General features: G+C 43.8%; 1 protein-coding gene across 5 annotated transcripts in view; it reads left to right on the top strand.

Annotated features, from left to right (window-relative positions):
* Positions 1-16,756, top strand: part of PTPRT (protein tyrosine phosphatase receptor type T) — a 698,170-nt gene that overhangs the window by 661,884 nt on the left and 19,530 nt on the right. For all 5 annotated transcript variants that reach the window (XM_039498533.1, XM_039498528.1, XM_039498531.1 and 2 more), the window contains 5 exons: positions 5,979-6,055; positions 7,986-8,022; positions 9,371-9,468; positions 11,169-11,285; positions 13,759-13,913. In XM_039498533.1, coding sequence (XP_039354467.1) covers positions 5,979-6,055; positions 7,986-8,022; positions 9,371-9,468; positions 11,169-11,285; positions 13,759-13,913 — 484 coding nt within the window. The remainder of the gene's footprint in view (positions 1-5,978; positions 6,056-7,985; positions 8,023-9,370; positions 9,469-11,168; positions 11,286-13,758; positions 13,914-16,756) is intronic.

The raw sequence follows: 16,756 nt of genomic DNA, 5'->3' as shown, positions 1-16,756 counted from the left end.
CAGTGGGGAAGCAGGAATCTGTTTGCCTGTATATGGACAAATAAAAATGTGCCTAGGGTGAAAACAATTTAGAATAATTTTGAGGCCTGGGTTTTTAGTCCTCCAAAATGTTTGGGGGTGTCTGGTGTTGAGGTTTTGGTTTGTCCCATTATATAGATAAGAAAACATGGCAACTGTTATTGGACTTTTGGTCCAGATTTTCACCGCATCTCCCCCTAGCCATTCAAAGTCAGGGATGCTGAGATCTGAGACCATCTCTGGGTGATGGGGTCGGGGGGAAGAGGGAATTCAGCAGTAAATTGCAACTTGGATCTGTGAGGCAAAAACCTTAACTTGTTTCAAGACTGAGTTTGATAAATTTATGGAGGGGATGGTCTGATGAGACTGCCTACAATGGCATGTAGCCGATCTGCCACCGCTAGCAGCAAATATCTCCAATGGTTGGTGATAGGATATGAGATGGGGAGGGCCCTGAATTACTACAGCAAATTCTTTCCCATGTGTCTGGCTGGTGGGTCTTGCCCACATGCTCAGGGTTGACTGATTGCGGTATTTGGGGCTGTGAAGGAATTTCCCCCTGGGTCAGATCAGCAGAGAGACTGGGGTTTTTTGCCTTCCTCTGCATCATGGGTCACTTGCAGGTTTAAACTAGTGTACATGTGGATTCTCTGTAACTTTAAATCTTTAAATCATGATCTGAGGACTTCAGTAACGTAGCCAGAGATTAGGAGTCTATTACAGGAGTGGGAAGGTGAGGTTCTGTGGCCTGTATGTGCAGGAGGTCAGACTAGATGATCATGATGGTGCCTTCTGGCTTTAAAGTCTGATAGTCTAAGACAGCACAACAAGTCTTTCCCTCTTCTTTTCCCCTGGGCTGAGCACTGTCCCCAGCATGGAGTGGGATGCCTGCTGTCAAAGGGAAGTGCTGTTCCTAGTACCCCAGGAGTAATTACAGCTGAGTCAGCCAGAATTCTCCCAGGGTTCCTGCTGCAGTGCAGTCCCTCAAGCCTCCAAAACAGACCAGAACTTGAAAGCCATGATTTGGGCCATAGAAATAGAAAATACAGAACAGAAGGCAAAGAGAATCCTACAGGGAAACTTAAAAAAAAAAGATGTTTTGAAATATCCTTTGGGATGGAGAAAATTGTGAGGGAACATCATTGACATATATAAAATTATGGAAAGTGCAGAAAGGACAGCTTTTGCAAGGGCATTTGAGCTACTGTCAAAGAGCACAAATGAAGCATAAATAATTCAGTCAGAATTTTCTTACATGGAGAAAAACATAGAATTGAGTCAGTACCATGGACAGCAACACAGACAGCTCATAAAAATAAAAATTATGTGTCAGGGATGGGTACAGAATAAAAACCCTTCAAAGTCCAAGGAGAAGGAGTGAGCTTAGTTTATGTTCCTGACTTCCTCATTGAACAATATCCTGTTCCTGGCTACCGTCTTCACCTCACTGAAAATGTTGCCTCATGCCTCCGCATAGCTTCCATTTCATGGGATAACTCTAGTGTCAAAATGAGATGTGGAAATAATCACACTGATATTCACAATTTTCAAAAATGGGAATTTTGACACAAGTTTGAAATGACGAATTTGGTGTGCTAGAATGGAACTATTTTCAGTGAAATTCTTGTCACTTTGGAGTTGGTATTAAAACCGGTTTACAGACAAATTGTAATTTTTTCTAGTTGTGTTAATTCACAAGGGTAGAGGATGATATGGCAAAATAAAATGATAAAAAATGTCATTACAATGGTTCTGCAGTTTCTCACAGCCTTGGATTTTGTAGGCATGAGCTTGCTCTTAAGCAGATGCTCCCACTCAGGCTAAAATGTGTGGTGATTTTGTGATATGAACTGAATTCACCCACACTCTTTAACTTCCGATTTGAATTTGAGCTTAGCTTGACAGAGGTTAGAGGCTTCTGAGATAGTGTGGTCCAGCAATGGAAAGTTCTAAGGATCAGGAGACCCAGGTTCTAATCTCATCTCTAGTACAGACCTGTTGTGTGACCTTGGGCAGGTTACCTCATCTCTGTGTGTGTCAGTTTTCCCATTTAAAAAAAAAGGATATTTGCCTTCCTTTGTAATGTATTTTAAAATCTATAGATGCTTTATGAGAGAACTAGTGTTACTATTAGTTATTATAAGTGCATCAGTGTACTGTATACCTTCTCCCTAAGGTACATTCCTAACAGCTTTGCAAAGCATTGGGAAAATCTGATTTAAAAGATGTTATTTCATGAACTTTTATCTAGCCAGTTCCCCTAAAAATATGAACTAGATTAAAGGCTCCAGTCCCTCCTGAAAGGTAAGACATCATTAATATTTGCTCTGTTTATTGTATATACAGAGGCTGTCTGTCACACCATTCACCCTATGAGCAAAATATTTCTCCCATGAGAAATAAAATCTCATTTCTATAAAAAGTGCGATGAGATATTATGACTCCGATCCTACAGAAGAAAAACTGAGTTCCCAGTATATTTCAGTTGGTCCAAAAACAGAATTGGACCTCAGCCTAAATGCCTCCTCTGTTTTTAAGTTTTCCTTATTTCATTTCAAATGATTGTTTCTTCATAGCTTAGTTTGCATTACAGATAAAGCAGCATTTTTTTTTCCTTTAAAGAAAAATATTATTCTCTGTGAGAACAAAGGTGTTGCCTTCTCAGTCCTTCTCCAGGTATAAATGTCTACAAGTGATTAGTCTTCTCCTGCGACCACCACCTTAGACATCTTTTTAGGATAGTCCCTTAGAGGTTCAATTTGTGATTCTTTATAGCTGGGTGGGAACATTTGTTGTTTCTTTTCAATTACATTGTTGCAATAAACTAGACATTCTTAAGGTTCTGATCTCCTTGTGACATCACTATAGAGGATTGTTGTCTTTTTCCCCCCTTACATCTAAGATCGTTTTAATTTCTGATTCATAGAATTCTCACTAGCTTGGCTCCATACCTTGCGAGCAATTGTCTGCAGTAAATTTTGTGTGTTGCCTCCATACATGCAATCTAATCAGCTCTCTGGCTGTCTTTGTAAATTACGCTTAGCATAAATTCTTTTGTCTGTCTAACCATTTGGTTAAGTAAAATTCCCAATGTACTGGTTTAAGTACAGCTAACTTTCTAAGGGCTTGGCTACACCTGCGAGTTACAGCACAATAAAGCAGCCCCGGGTGCCCTAGCTCACTCCCCGTCCACACTGGTAAGGCACGTAGAGCGCTCTGACTCTGCAGCTACAGCGCTGCCCGTACTCCACCTCAGCGAGTGGAATAACGTTTGCTGCGCCCCTGCTGGAGCACCGCAGCGCCAGTGTGAACGAGGTGTTGTGTTACTGCACTGTGATCAGCCTCCAGAAACATCCCATAATCCCCTTAAGTCAAGTGGTCACTCTTGTCATTGCTGTGAAATCGGTTGCAGGAATGCGGAAATGCCCTTTCAAATCTCCTTTTCAGAGCTGCTTATCAGCTCTGAGAAAAGCAAACATTTACTGTTTGCTTTGAGTGAGTGAGAGAGAAGCAGGGGGAGGGTGGCAGGGGGGTCTGAACTTACAAGACAGCATGCTGACACTCTCAGCACCCCAAAAACCCACTCTCTCTCCCCCCACATGCACACAAATACTCCCTGTCACACTCCCCCCTCCCCTCCCCATTTGAAAGGCACGTTGCAGTCACTTGCATGCTGGGATTGCTACCCATAATGCACTGACCCAATGCCGCTGCAAGTGCTGCAAATGTGGCCACGCCAGTGCACTTGAAGCTGTCAGTGTGGACAGACTGCAGTGCTTTCCCTACTGCACTCTATGAAGGCGGGTTTAACACACAGCTCTCTACATCTGCAAGTGTAGCCATGCCCTAAAACTGGGAACAATGGGTGCACCTGCAGAAATACACATGTACTCGCTACAGCCACAAAACCCATATCTGTGAACCCAAATCATATAACACAGCTCCTGTCTGCCTGACCAGCATAACCATTTTGAGCACAATTGTGGGGTGTTGTGGCCATCACAGTGTGCCTATATTTGCAGGTTCATCCATTGCATTTGGGTTAAAACACCTGACCCATAAAGTCAAGAGACTATTGAGATTTGTGCCTCTCCCATAAGAAAATTAATTGCAATACACGTCCATATGTATCTGGGCCCTGGTTTCCAGAACTGATGCACATAAATCTGCCCGCTTATAACCTGAGCCTGTTTCCATTAAAGTCAGTGGCAAAGCATCTCTTGACTTCAGTGGTATAGGATCAAGCCTCTAGTTTGCATGTGATTATGTGTTTAATCATGATGATAGTGTTCAAATGGCCGGTTAGATATTTGGGGCCAAATTTTCATAAGTGCCTCTAAATTCTTGGTGCCTTAGTCCTTGGGTGCTGATTTGTTGATAGCTAGTTCATAGGAATTAAAGTGAATGGAATCTCTGGATCCTCAGCACCTTTTAAAAAAATCAGACCTAAGAGGTCTAGTGTTGAGCACTCAAAACAGAAGCTATTTTTCAGCAGTTGATCCTTACTGAGCCGTTTCTGTACATAATAACATAGAAACACTGGAGATGCCAGACCAGATCAGATCAGTGGTCCAGCTAGCCCAGTATCTTGTCTCTGACAGCAGCCAGCACCAGTTGCTCCAGAGAAAGGTGCAAGAATCCTCGAGTGCAAAATTCGGGAATAATCCACCCATGGAGAAGTTTGTTTGTAACTTCAGGCAGAGATTGGTTTATGCTTTTTTACCCTATCTAAAGTAACTGAATACTGCTAAGCTCTTGGCCTCAATATGGTCTTGTTGCAATGAGATATATAGGTTCATTGTGCTGTGTACATTCCCATGTAAACAGAATGTTCCTTGGTATCAGTTTTAAATTTTGTATTCTTCAGTTCTATTGAAAACTGAAAAATTTGGTTTTTGAGACAGACAAGGTCAGTGAGGTAATAACTTTTATTGGATCAACTTCTCTTGGTAGAAGGGATAAGCTTTCAAGCTTCGCAGAGGTCTTCTCTGTATGATGAAAGAGGAAAAATAGGAATGACTGTTTTACCACCTTTATATTCAGTATTTTACTTACCTCTGACCTCATTTATTTTTCTCTTCCGTAACAATCCTAATCTCAACTCTCACCTCAGTTTCCATAGTCCTGTCAATCCTTGGCCCCTCTCTGAGCAGATGAGGAAAGCTACCATTTAGTTCTAAGCATAGTGTTGGCATTTGTGATCTGGACATTTCCCTAAAAGGATGAAGGCTGAAATCCAGAAAATGAAGAATGTTCATGTTATGTGTCAAGTATCAGAGGAAAAAAAAAGCAAAAAGATGGCACCTTATAGACACTAACAAGCAGCTGTGTGGCAGCTACCTTTTTCAGATGTTCTTTTTCTGAAGAGTTCTCTTCATCTGATGAAAGCTTCATTTGCAGACATCATCTGCAAAGATCATATGCCACAGGATTTTTTTGATTTTTTTTACAGATCCAGACTAACACGGCTACCCCTGATACAAGTATCAGAGGGGTAGCCGTGTTAGTCTGGATCTGTAAAAGCAGCAAAGAATCCTGTGGCACCTCATAGACTAACAGACATACTGGAGCATGAGCTTTCGTGGGTGAATACCCACTTGGTCGGATGCATGTAGTGCATGTCATGTGTAAATCTCATAACAGACTATATTAACTTCAGTGAATAATGAATGCCTACTATAAATAAAAGGTAACCCCAGGATGTAAAGGTAACACCTTAAATACCAAAAGGAAGTCATGGACAAATTTATGGATAGCACCATGATGGTCTTGATACAGCTGTATGTGTTCAATCAGCCAGTTACAAAAAGCAGCAAGTGGAAAGCTCCGTTACAGTACATCTGCCCACTTGTGTTTTCCACTGCCTTAGGACAGCCATATTCTTCTCTATTTAACCACACATGAAACACTTAGCACTTTTATTTATCTTTAACTTTACTGTTTTTCTTTTCATCTTTCAGATGATCATTCAAGAGTGAGACTACAGCTGTTGGATGGAGACCCTCACTCAGACTACATAAACGCCAACTACATAGATGTAAGGGCCGTGGACATACCTTGTGTGACGGAGAACCATATCATCATATCTGCTTGTGGCCGTGGTACTTCTTAGGCTAGCGCTACACTAAGAGCTGGGGGGAGTTTCACATCTTGAGGCAACATATTGATCCTAGCTCTCATTGAGCTAGTGGGCTAAAAAGACAATGAAGCCATGTCAGTGTGAGCAGCGGGATGGGTTAACTGCCTTGAGCACACACCTGCGGTCTCTTACGGGTGTGTACTTGGGGCAGCTAGCCCCTCACATCACTCTCACTGCCATGACTATGTTCAATTTTTAGTGCACCAACTTGATGAGAGCTAGTGGGGGTATGTCCCCTTGGGCTGGGGCTCATACCTCTCAGCTCCAAGTGTAGAAATACTCTTAGAGAGAGATTCACTGCAAATGTGATAGGGCTGATAACGTTTATCCCAGCTCTGTGCTGTGTTGGGGAGGGTGGTCTGTCTCTCTCTCTCTTTGAGCCACCTACTTACATGAGATTTCTGGGTTTGATAGTTACACACACACACCAGTGGAATATAAGATGCATGTACTGTGGATACAGAAATCAATATCACCCCTCTCACAATAACATTAATATAGACCAGTGGCTTCTTGATTGTTTACATGGTTGCAGCGTGGGAGGCATATATGTGTACTGGTATTTTTTTAAGCAGTAGGAAATATCTTTTTAAACATAGTGTGACAAAGTTCCTCCTCTACCTTGGTGGGTCCTGTGCTTATTGGTGGATTGCTTACCTCAGTGATCTTCCCCTCTGGTGGAACCCACAGTCTGGGTCAACTCCTCCTGTGTCTGATCAGGAGTTGGGAGGTTTGGGGGTAACCCGGGCCTGCCCTCTACTCCGGGTTCCAGCCCAGGGCCCTGTGGATCACAGCTGTCTATAGTGCCTCCTGTAACAGCTGCATGACAGCTACAACTCCCTGGGCTACTTCCCCATGGCATCCTCCAAACGCCTTCTTTATCCTCACCACAGGACCTTCCTCCTAGTGTCTGATAATGCTTGTACTCCTCAATCCTCCAGCAGAACACCCTCTCCCTCTCAGCTCCTTGCACCTCTTGCTCCCAGCTCCTCACACCCAAAACTCACTGACTAACTGGGAGGCTTTTAACTAGTTCCAGCCAGCCTTGACTGGCTTCAGGTGGCCCAATCAATGTAGCTATCTCCACTGCCTTCTAGAAAGATTTTAATTGGCCCCAGGTGTCTTGATTAACCTGGAGCAACTGTCATTTGGTTACCATGGTACTAGGGATTTGGTTAGCCTGGGGCTAATATACCTGTTCCTTACTACTTTACTGTAGCCATCTGGCCTTGCCCCATCACAATAGCCACCCTCCCAGACACACACACTGTGGTCAAAGGAATACACATTTTCTTGTACGCATCTCTTAATCCTTAATAACATTTTTTGAAGCGACCCCTCAATGGAGGAAATTGAAAATATACTTAATCACTGATGGTTGAGTCCATTCTGTAGAGGCAGGTGTGTGCATTTCAGACCAGAAGGCACAGTTTTTTGCTTGTTAATTTCTAATCTAAGTAGTGAAGCAGGTTTCCCAGAGTGCCTCCAGTTTAGCTGCAGGACTTGCTCTTTCTTTGAGAAAATGTGAAAAATGCCTCATTCTTGTTTTCTCTCTGGTACCATCAAATCCATGCTATGAAAACTACAAACATTTCATGGTAGTTGAATTATTAAAGAGGACTAAAGCAGTTCCTGCCATTTGTAATTCCTCAACGGGACCCTGTGTCTCATGTAGGGTTTCTATGTACCCATTAGTGCTAGTGCCTCATTCACAGCACAACAGCTGATTCTACCCGGAAGAAGTAAAATGCATGCCTGTTTGCTCACTCTGACATGTGATTTTTATGGACCTTCCTGATTTGTTTTCCCTTCTCTTATATTTTCCCAGGGATACCACCGGCCTCGTCACTACATTGCAACTCAAGGCAAGTGACAGTCTCCTACATCTAACTATTTCTTTAAAGACAATGATGTGTTAAGCTGATCCAAGAGCCACTCTCAGAGTAAATCTCCTGTGTTTTAATACCTGTAAGCTTAGAGTGGTATTCATGTACAGAAAATAAAATCAGGGATATTTCAGTCCACTGCTTGTGAGGATATTTGAAACATACTCAAATGCACAATCGGAGCTAGATTAACATAAAGAACATCTAAACCTATGTGTAGTAGTAAAGTCAATAATGAGTAATTTGTCCAGGAAGAGTGAGGTCAGAGTAAGTTGTGCACTGGAATGTGATTGAGGAATTGGTTGTGTATTAAGGTGGGTCAGAATTGAAAGGGAGTTTGTTATGGAGCTGAAGAATCGGAGAATGTGCTTAATTATGATGTTTGCATGGTCAGGCCTGTGGGAGGAGGTTGGTGTGTTTATGACTATATCCATAACTGGTGTCTTCCTGGATTTGCAGTGGACTGAGTTGATAGAAAATGTAATTGAGCAGCCTCACCTGTAAGTTGGTGAAGATTTTGTGGAGGAGTTTCCCACCACTTAAACATACTAGCAACATGAAGATTTATGTTGTTAGTGATCAACATTGATATCTATTTCTCCATGCTTCCCCTCTATACATCCCAGATGTCTCTACTGCCCTCCCACTCCCTCCTACATCATTACCAGCCACACCCCTTTGCCAGGACCCCATCGCTCACCACCGGTTATGCTCACTCCCTCCTACTGTGCACCTATGCCACCCCTTGAAATGGTGTGATCCCAGGCCCCTTCCATGTCTACGCAATGATAAATTTTAATATGTAAAAGCAGACTAGAGATGGGTGTAGGGAGGGCAGCTTTACAGGGAATCTGGAGGGTGGGGCATAGGGACAGTGAGGGTAGACAGAGGGTTGGGGTAGTAAACAGGCTTTCACCTGCAAAGTATGGGAGGAGGGAGAAGCAAGCTCAGAGAAGCTCCGATCTAATAAACCTGGTGTGGTGACTTAACCCCAGAACCACAGGGGCACATCCATAATGTATTGGATTGATCATATGTATCTATTTGTGTACTGTATCTCTCTCTAGTACTTATAATGCATCCGTCACCACAGTTTCTGCAGTCCTGGATCCTTAAAATCTCGCCCGCCCTGCTGGAAAGAGTATCTGTTTTATTAAAGAAGTCAATATTGTTCAGTGGATGTCACTTTGAAGAGCAAGGAAATATCCTGTAAGAAGGGTGGGATTTAACGTGAACAGGGCTGTAGGCAAAGAACAGCTGAAATGGATTGCTGACGTTAAATGTACCCTTTTAAGATGTCCTTTTTTTCTCTCTTCTCCTGCCTCAGGTCCTATGCAAGAGACGGTTAAGGATTTCTGGAGAATGATTTGGCAGGAGAATTCTGCAAGTGTTGTCATGGTCACCAACCTGGTGGAAGTTGGCAGGGTAAGGAGGCTGTATTCCCAGTGCTCTCCACCATTTCCTCACCAGATGCAGCCAAAATAGCAGTAGATGTAGTAACATTTTACTGTTCTAAGTATCTTGTAAATATCTCTCACTTACTGCACTTTGAAGAACAAGAGACTAGATTAAACTACTCAGGTTTCTTCTTTAAAACTGTACTGTAATTTTCTTATTTCCTAGCTGCTTCCCCTCATCTCTGATAAGCACCTTTCTCCATCGTGTTTTGGCTTCCTTTAGATGGAAATATATTGGGTCAAATCCTCAGCTGGTATAAATCAGTTTAACTCTTGAATTCAGTGGAGTTACAACAATTTGTACCAGCTGAGAAACTGACCCTTTTACTACAGAAACAAAGTAGAGTTCTGAGTAATGTATGTGATTTATTCTTTATCTGCAAAGTTCACATGAGCAAAAATATGGGAGGTTTCTTTAATCTGGTCTCAGTGACTGTTGAAGGATCACTGTATCAATGGCGAATAGCAGAAGTGCTAGGTTCTGAAGGTTCAGACTTTTTCCCCACTCAGGGGCCATGTACAAAAAGAATGGCAGAAACGAGGACCAGGAGTATAAAGAGTCAGGATAGGAGAACTTATCATGGCAACTCTAGGCTTTTAAGGATAACCAAGACGCTAGCGGCTCCAGGGAATGGGTTTGGAAGGTGCCACGTAGCTGGGTCAGTCAGATAGGCCTAATTGTTTCTGAGGATCCTAGCAAGCCTAACTAAGGCTAAGGTTTGCTCTTCCTCAGCAATTCAAAGGGAATATTCCCTATTCAAATTGCATGGCCTTGAAATGTCTTTTCCTTCTCCTTTTCTTAACTCCTTACAATGTCTTCTATCCCATAGTTCCCATCTCCTTCATCCCACCCTTGTTCCTACCCTGCTCCCCTATGTTCCCCACTTCCCAGCTCCTCTAGCCTCAATGTCCAGGTCTCTCTCCCCACCCCCTTTTTCAGTAATTTTACTTGTTTGAGGTTTTAGAAATCCTTCCTTCAGAAAATTTATTTGGGCCACAATGTTGAGAGCATTATCTCCATATCCCACTTCCTCTGGATGCTGGTTCCTTGCATGCTGAAGTAATCTCTTCAGAAATGCCAATTACTACATGGGAAGCTCCTTTCTAGAAACTGCTCATTTACTGACACTGAGGGGCAGATGGCTGACACAGGAGGGGTTGACCAGATTGAGGCTACCACTAGCATGAGGGTGGTATTTGAGCTGTTAGTTTCTCTGCTGTACTGCAGGTGCTTTGTGATTAGGACACACAACAGATGTAGCCATGTGAGTCAGAGCAGCTGCTGTCAGACTTGTTCAGTGTCTCTGTTTCAAGTAGCCACCAGGTTACTGAAGCGCGTTGGTACCGATGGGCAAAACTCAAAAGGTTGGATCCTTTTTCTGATGAGTACTCAGATATTTGATGCTGCTCTGAATTGGTCAAAACAATTATATTTGCAAAACTGGACTGAGAAATTTGTGAGAACAGACTCACTTACAGTATGTCAGTGCTCCAGATTTCAGTCCTAGTCACAATGTTAGAAATAATTACAAATGTAAAAACATTTTTATGCAGTTAAGTGAACTTCTTTGAATGTTTGTTTATTAAAGATCCAGTTTTTTGGATTGGACTTGAATTACACAATCCATTATCCCATCCATCCCTACAGTCTATTTTTTCTTCTTGTAGGTGAAATGTGTTAGATACTGGCCAGATGACACAGAGATCTACGGAGATATTAAAGTCACATTAATTGAGACAGAGCCATTGGCAGAGTACGTCATACGTACGTTTACTGTACAAAAGGTAAGGAAGTCCCCAGTCAATTTTACTTCAGACATAACATCTCACTTGGGATCTGAAGCATGGTTCCACACAGACATAACCAGGAAGCTTGTAGGTATGGGAGTGTTAAATTTTTACTTGTTTTCTACCTTACTAATCCAATGTGTATGAAGCATCTTCCAAGTTCATATCAGCAATTAGATGGAAGCAAAAATAACTGTGGATACAATTCATAACACTCAAATGTCTAAATGCATCTATGACTCCAGTAGGTAGATGTTTACATGCCATGAACAGTGACTATAGTTATTCACACTGGCAAATTGCAGGGGGCGTGGAGCACTAGTAAAATTAGATCCCAGGCAGAGGTCCTTTTTAAAAACAAATAAAAATAATAATCAGGGCCTAACCATGTGTATTTTCAAAAAATCTGCAGTTTAGTGGAAGGTTTTGTTAAGCAGAGGGGAGGGATAGATCAGTGGTTTGAGCATTGGCCTGCTAAACCCAGGGTTATAAATTCAATCCTTGAGGAGGTCATTTAGGGATCTGGAGCAAAAATCTGGGGATTTGGTCCTGCTTTGAGCAGGGGGTTGGACTAGATGACCTCCTGAGGTCCCTTCCAACCCTGATATTCTAAATTGGAAGCCTAAATAACAGACCATTGCAGGTCTTCCCAAATCATACCTCACACACTTGCTAAGTGATTTTAAAGCTTTGTAAGAAAACTACACCGTTCATTAAACCTTATCACAGCTACACTGGAATACGTTCCAGTTTCTAGTGCCCTGATTTCATATTTTGTTGAACCACTGAGCTGTTTGGCAAGAAATAACCAAAGGCAGGTCTGGCAGATCAAAGGGCTTGGTAGTAGAATATGGAACCCTGCACTCTCTGTGCCACAGACCAAAATGTCAGTGACAAAATGGTGTAACTAAGTGGAAGCTCTTTGGCAGCCTTTGTGTGGAGTAAACTGGTGATGTTGGTCCAGTTCCTAGGGAACAAGTACCTGTATCAGAACAGACAGTGGCTGATGCCCTTGTTGTTCGTAGTCTCACCAGAGGCCAAGGATGGGTATGAAAACAACATAACTACTCTCAGCACTAGATGCAATCCCTCCTTCATAGGGTTGAAATGCATTGATGGGTGATTATAGAATCATAGACTCATAGACTTTAAGGTCAGAAGCAGGGGCGGCTCTAGACATTTCGCCACCCCAAGCATGGTGTCATGCCGTGGGGGGCGCTCTGCTGCTCGCTGGTCCTGCGGCTCTGGTGGACCTCTTGCAGGCGTGCCTGCGGGAGGTCCACCGAAGCTGTGGGACCAGCAGACCCTCCGCAGGCATGCTGCCGAAGGCACCCTGCCTGCAGCCCTCCCGGCGACCAGCAGAGCGCCCCCCGCGGCATGCCGCCCCAAGCATACGCTTGGCATGCTGGGGCCTGGAGCCGCCCCTGGTCAGAAGGGACGATTATGATCATCTAGTCTGACCGCCTGCACAATGCAGGCCACAGAATCTCACCCACCCACTCCTGTATCAAACCTGTGTCTGAGCCATTGAAGTCTTCACATCATGGTTTAAATACTTCAAGGTGCAGAGAATCCTCCAGCAAGTGACCCATGCTCCACGCTGCAGAGGAAGGTGAAAACTCCCCAGGGCTTCTGCCAATTGGCCCTGGAGGAAAATTCCTTCCCCACCCCAAATATGGCAATCAGCTAAACCCTGAGCATGTGGGCAAGACTCACCAGCCAGACATCCAGGAAAAAATTCTCTGTAGTTACTCAGATCCCACCCCATCTAACATCCCATCACAAGCCATTGGGCACATTTACCGCTAGTAATCAAAGACTAATTAATTGCCAAAAATAGGCTATCCCATTATACCATCCCCTCTGTAAACTTATCAAGCTTAGTCTTGAAGCCAGATATGTCTTTGGCCCCCACTACTCCCCTTGGAAGACTGTTCCAGAACTTCACTCCTCTGACGGTTAGAAAGCTTGCTCTTTTGCAGCCTGTGCCTTAACGGCTCTATGGCCTTCACTTTCCAGACCTGTCAGTCATTAGCACTACATTCACTTCATCAGAAAAAAATTAATGGAACAGACTGGATTCTAGAGTGGAAATGAGCTGGGAATTTGTACCACCAGTAGTCTCTCTTCGCAGGTGTGGTTGAGCAAAGGTGCGCTAGCACTGAAGTTACCCCATAATGTTACTGATCAGCTAATTTTAAATTTCATTTAAGACAGTACACTGTGAATGAGAGCTGGTAACCACTTTCATAATCCTCAGGCTTATGTGATACACTTCAAGAGATTACATCTTCCACTACAACTGATCTTTCACCTTGAAATCTCCAGAAGTGAGAAGTGGTATATGAAATGTGGCTTTATATAATTATATTTAAATGGTAGTTCAGCCCTCTGAATGGGTAAAGAATGCAATGAAATATGCTGATTGTGACATGAAGAGAGAAAAATAGAGGTTGCATTGTCTCCTCAGAAAGGCTACCATGAGATCCGAGAGATTCGTCAGTTCCACTTTACCAGCTGGCCAGACCATGGGGTTCCTTGCTATGCCACAGGCCTCTTGGGCTTTGTTCGGCAGGTGAAGTTCCTCAATCCGCCTGAGGCGGGGCCTATAGTTGTGCATTGCAGGTATGCAATCTGTCTGTCTACTTGTCTGTCATCGCTCATTTCTCTCCCAGTCAGTTTTCTTACGTTTTTCCTGTTTCTTTCAACCTAGTGACCACCTAGCTACCTTTTGTGTTAACAGTATAGTTTGCCGGCTTTCGAGGTGAACTTGCACACAGTGGAACAGGTTCTCCATTGTGCAGTGTCTGCTTTATGCTTCATTGCTGGTGTAAACTGGCCCTGGAGCTGGCATCATTGGACCAGGGAGGATCACTCCAATGCTCTGGTGCTATAGGGCTCTTAGCCCAGTGCCCTTCATGCTGCTGGTGTAGCAGGGGAAAGTGGTGCATGGCTGCGATACTCATGCTTGGCTGCAATTTTCATCCTCCTGTGGCAACTGGCATAATTTACAGCAGCATCAAGTGAGGGGCTCAGGGCGGGCAGAAGGGAACTTTCAACCACCTTTGCACGTACACACATGCACCCCAGCTTCTACTTTGTGCTCTTCAGCGTTTGGCAAGACTGGGTCCAGGATATCAGTCTTCCTGCTCTCCTGCCCAGTGGGAGATGCCAACTATTGTATATAATTTTTAGCCTTCACTTAGCCCAGAGCCTGGGAGTTTAATTTCATTCTGGAAATCTGCCATGTAGCTTCCTAAGAGCAACTTTAACCAAAGTGTACCAGGAGCACCTGCTTGTTTAAGAAGAGGAAAGACTCAAACTATTGGAGCACATGCTCACTAACTCTGAGCATTAGTCAGGTTATTGTTATAATTACGACAAGTATTACAGTAATCGCTAGAGTCCCCAGCTGAGACTGGGGCCCTCTTGAGCTAGGCACTGTACAGACATTTGAGAAAACAGTCCCTGACTGGAAGAGTGAACAAGTTTAAATGTGTGAGACGGACAAAGGGCAGGGGTCACAGAGAGGTAATGTGAGTCGGGCAAGGTCATACAGACAGTCAGTGGCAAAGCCAGAACCCAGGTCTCCTGACTGACTCCAGTGTGCTATCCACTCACCCATGCTGCCTCTCAGGTACAGCTTCCTGCTGACAGACCTGACAGTCCTGCCCCTTCCCCAAGTTAGAAAATGGCTCCTGGTAAGTATTTGTATTGGGGAACCTAGTGAAGTCCTTGCAGCATAGGAACACTGTTTTTGTTCATTTGGATCAGACTAGTGGGCCATCAAATCCAGTATGAGTCCAGTGCCAGATGCATTAGAGCAGGGGTGACCAACCTGAACCTGAGAAGGGGCCAGAATTTACCAATGTACATTGCCAAAGAGCCACAGCATTACATCAGCAGCTCCCCCTCCCCCTGCTCCCAGTGCTTTCTGCCTACTGGCAGCCCTGCCGATCAGCGCCTCCCCCTCCCTCCTCACACCTCCTGATCAGCTGTTTTGTGGCGTGCAGGAGGCGGTGGGGGGAGCAAGGGCATGGCAGGCTCAGGGGAGGGGGCGGGAAGGGGTGGAGTGGGGGCAGGGCCTGTGGCAAAGCATTGGTTGAGCAGTGAGCCCCTCCTCCCCCGGCATATGGGAAAGTTGGCGCCTGTAGCTCCAGCCCCAGAGTCGGTGCCTATACAAGGAGTCACATATTAATGTCTGAAGAGCCACACGTGGCTCCGGAGCCACAAGTTGGCCACCCCTGCATTACAGAGAGGCACTAGACTTCCAAAATTCACATAACCAGTTACATAATGTCTGACAGGGTGAAAAGTCCCTTCCTCAACTGTGTGACGATGAGCTGATGTCTTGGTAACCCTGCATAGTGAGGACAGCTGCAAGTAGTAGTCAAAAAATATCCTTTTTTTTTTTTAAATTGAGCTGCATTTGATTTTGTATTTTCATTAATATATGCATATAATAGCACTGTGGCCTCCAACCACTGAACAAGAGTTGCCAATATCCCATTACAAGAAAGACATTACCAGAACAGAGAACTAGTACGGTATATAGCAACTGTTTCCCCAATGCTTCCACTCCAACAAAACACGCAAACATATCTATTTATAGAAGAGGCATAGATGAAAAGCTAGCAAGGTCAGAGAACACAATTGCTGTTCCATGCTTTCCCCTCCAAACCAAATCAATCATAAGCCAGTTACAACTGTTGTCCCATACCTCTTAGGGAGTGCATGTATGAGGCGAGGGGGAAGAGAGAATGAATTCCAAGATCACCCCAAAAAGGGAAATAAATTAATCCCTCTGTCTTTAGCAGGCCGGCAGATTTATAATAAAATACAAATGAAACCTCAGGAGCTGGCAGGTGGTAGCTCTTTTCCACAACTCTGGGTTTCTATCTGCTACTTCAGAGTTATGACCCAGGCCTGGCCTTCGAAAGGGACTGGTCCTGATTCAGCAATGCTGAGAAAGAGGGGAGAGATTTTTCATCCTTCACATTTTAATGAATAAATGCCATTCACTCTCTGTTATTTATCTGCTTTTGAATTTTAATGACTAGCTCTAAGTGGTAATTACCAAATTCTCCCGACCAATGTCTTGCTGGATAATATCACTGCTCGATATTTATGGACTGCCAGTGACCTCTAAATATAGAAATGTTATAACTATTTGTTAAAATTTTGAAAAGCGGAGCAAGAAAAAGAGAAGAAATGCCACTTATTCATTAAAATTCTGCAAATGAAAAATATCTTTCCCCTGTTCAGCTCTTGATTAATCTGGCACATTAATTCATGTTCATTCATATCTCTCTGCTTTACAGCACTGTTTGGAGTTTCATACATCAAAAGTTTTCTTGGCTCTAGCTGAGTTTGCCCCTTCCCTCTAGGATAATGGGGAGAGACTTCCTCCTCTCTTTATCCGTCACACTTAGACAGTCGGATGACTTCCCCAGGGGGAGAGGGGACTC

Source organism: Mauremys reevesii, linkage group 13, assembly GCF_016161935.1.
Source record: "Mauremys reevesii isolate NIE-2019 linkage group 13, ASM1616193v1, whole genome shotgun sequence".
In the NCBI taxonomy this organism is placed as follows: domain Eukaryota; kingdom Metazoa; phylum Chordata; order Testudines; family Geoemydidae; genus Mauremys; species Mauremys reevesii.
Note: the sequence above shows the minus strand (reverse complement) of the source record. Positions and strands in the feature narration are given on the sequence as shown.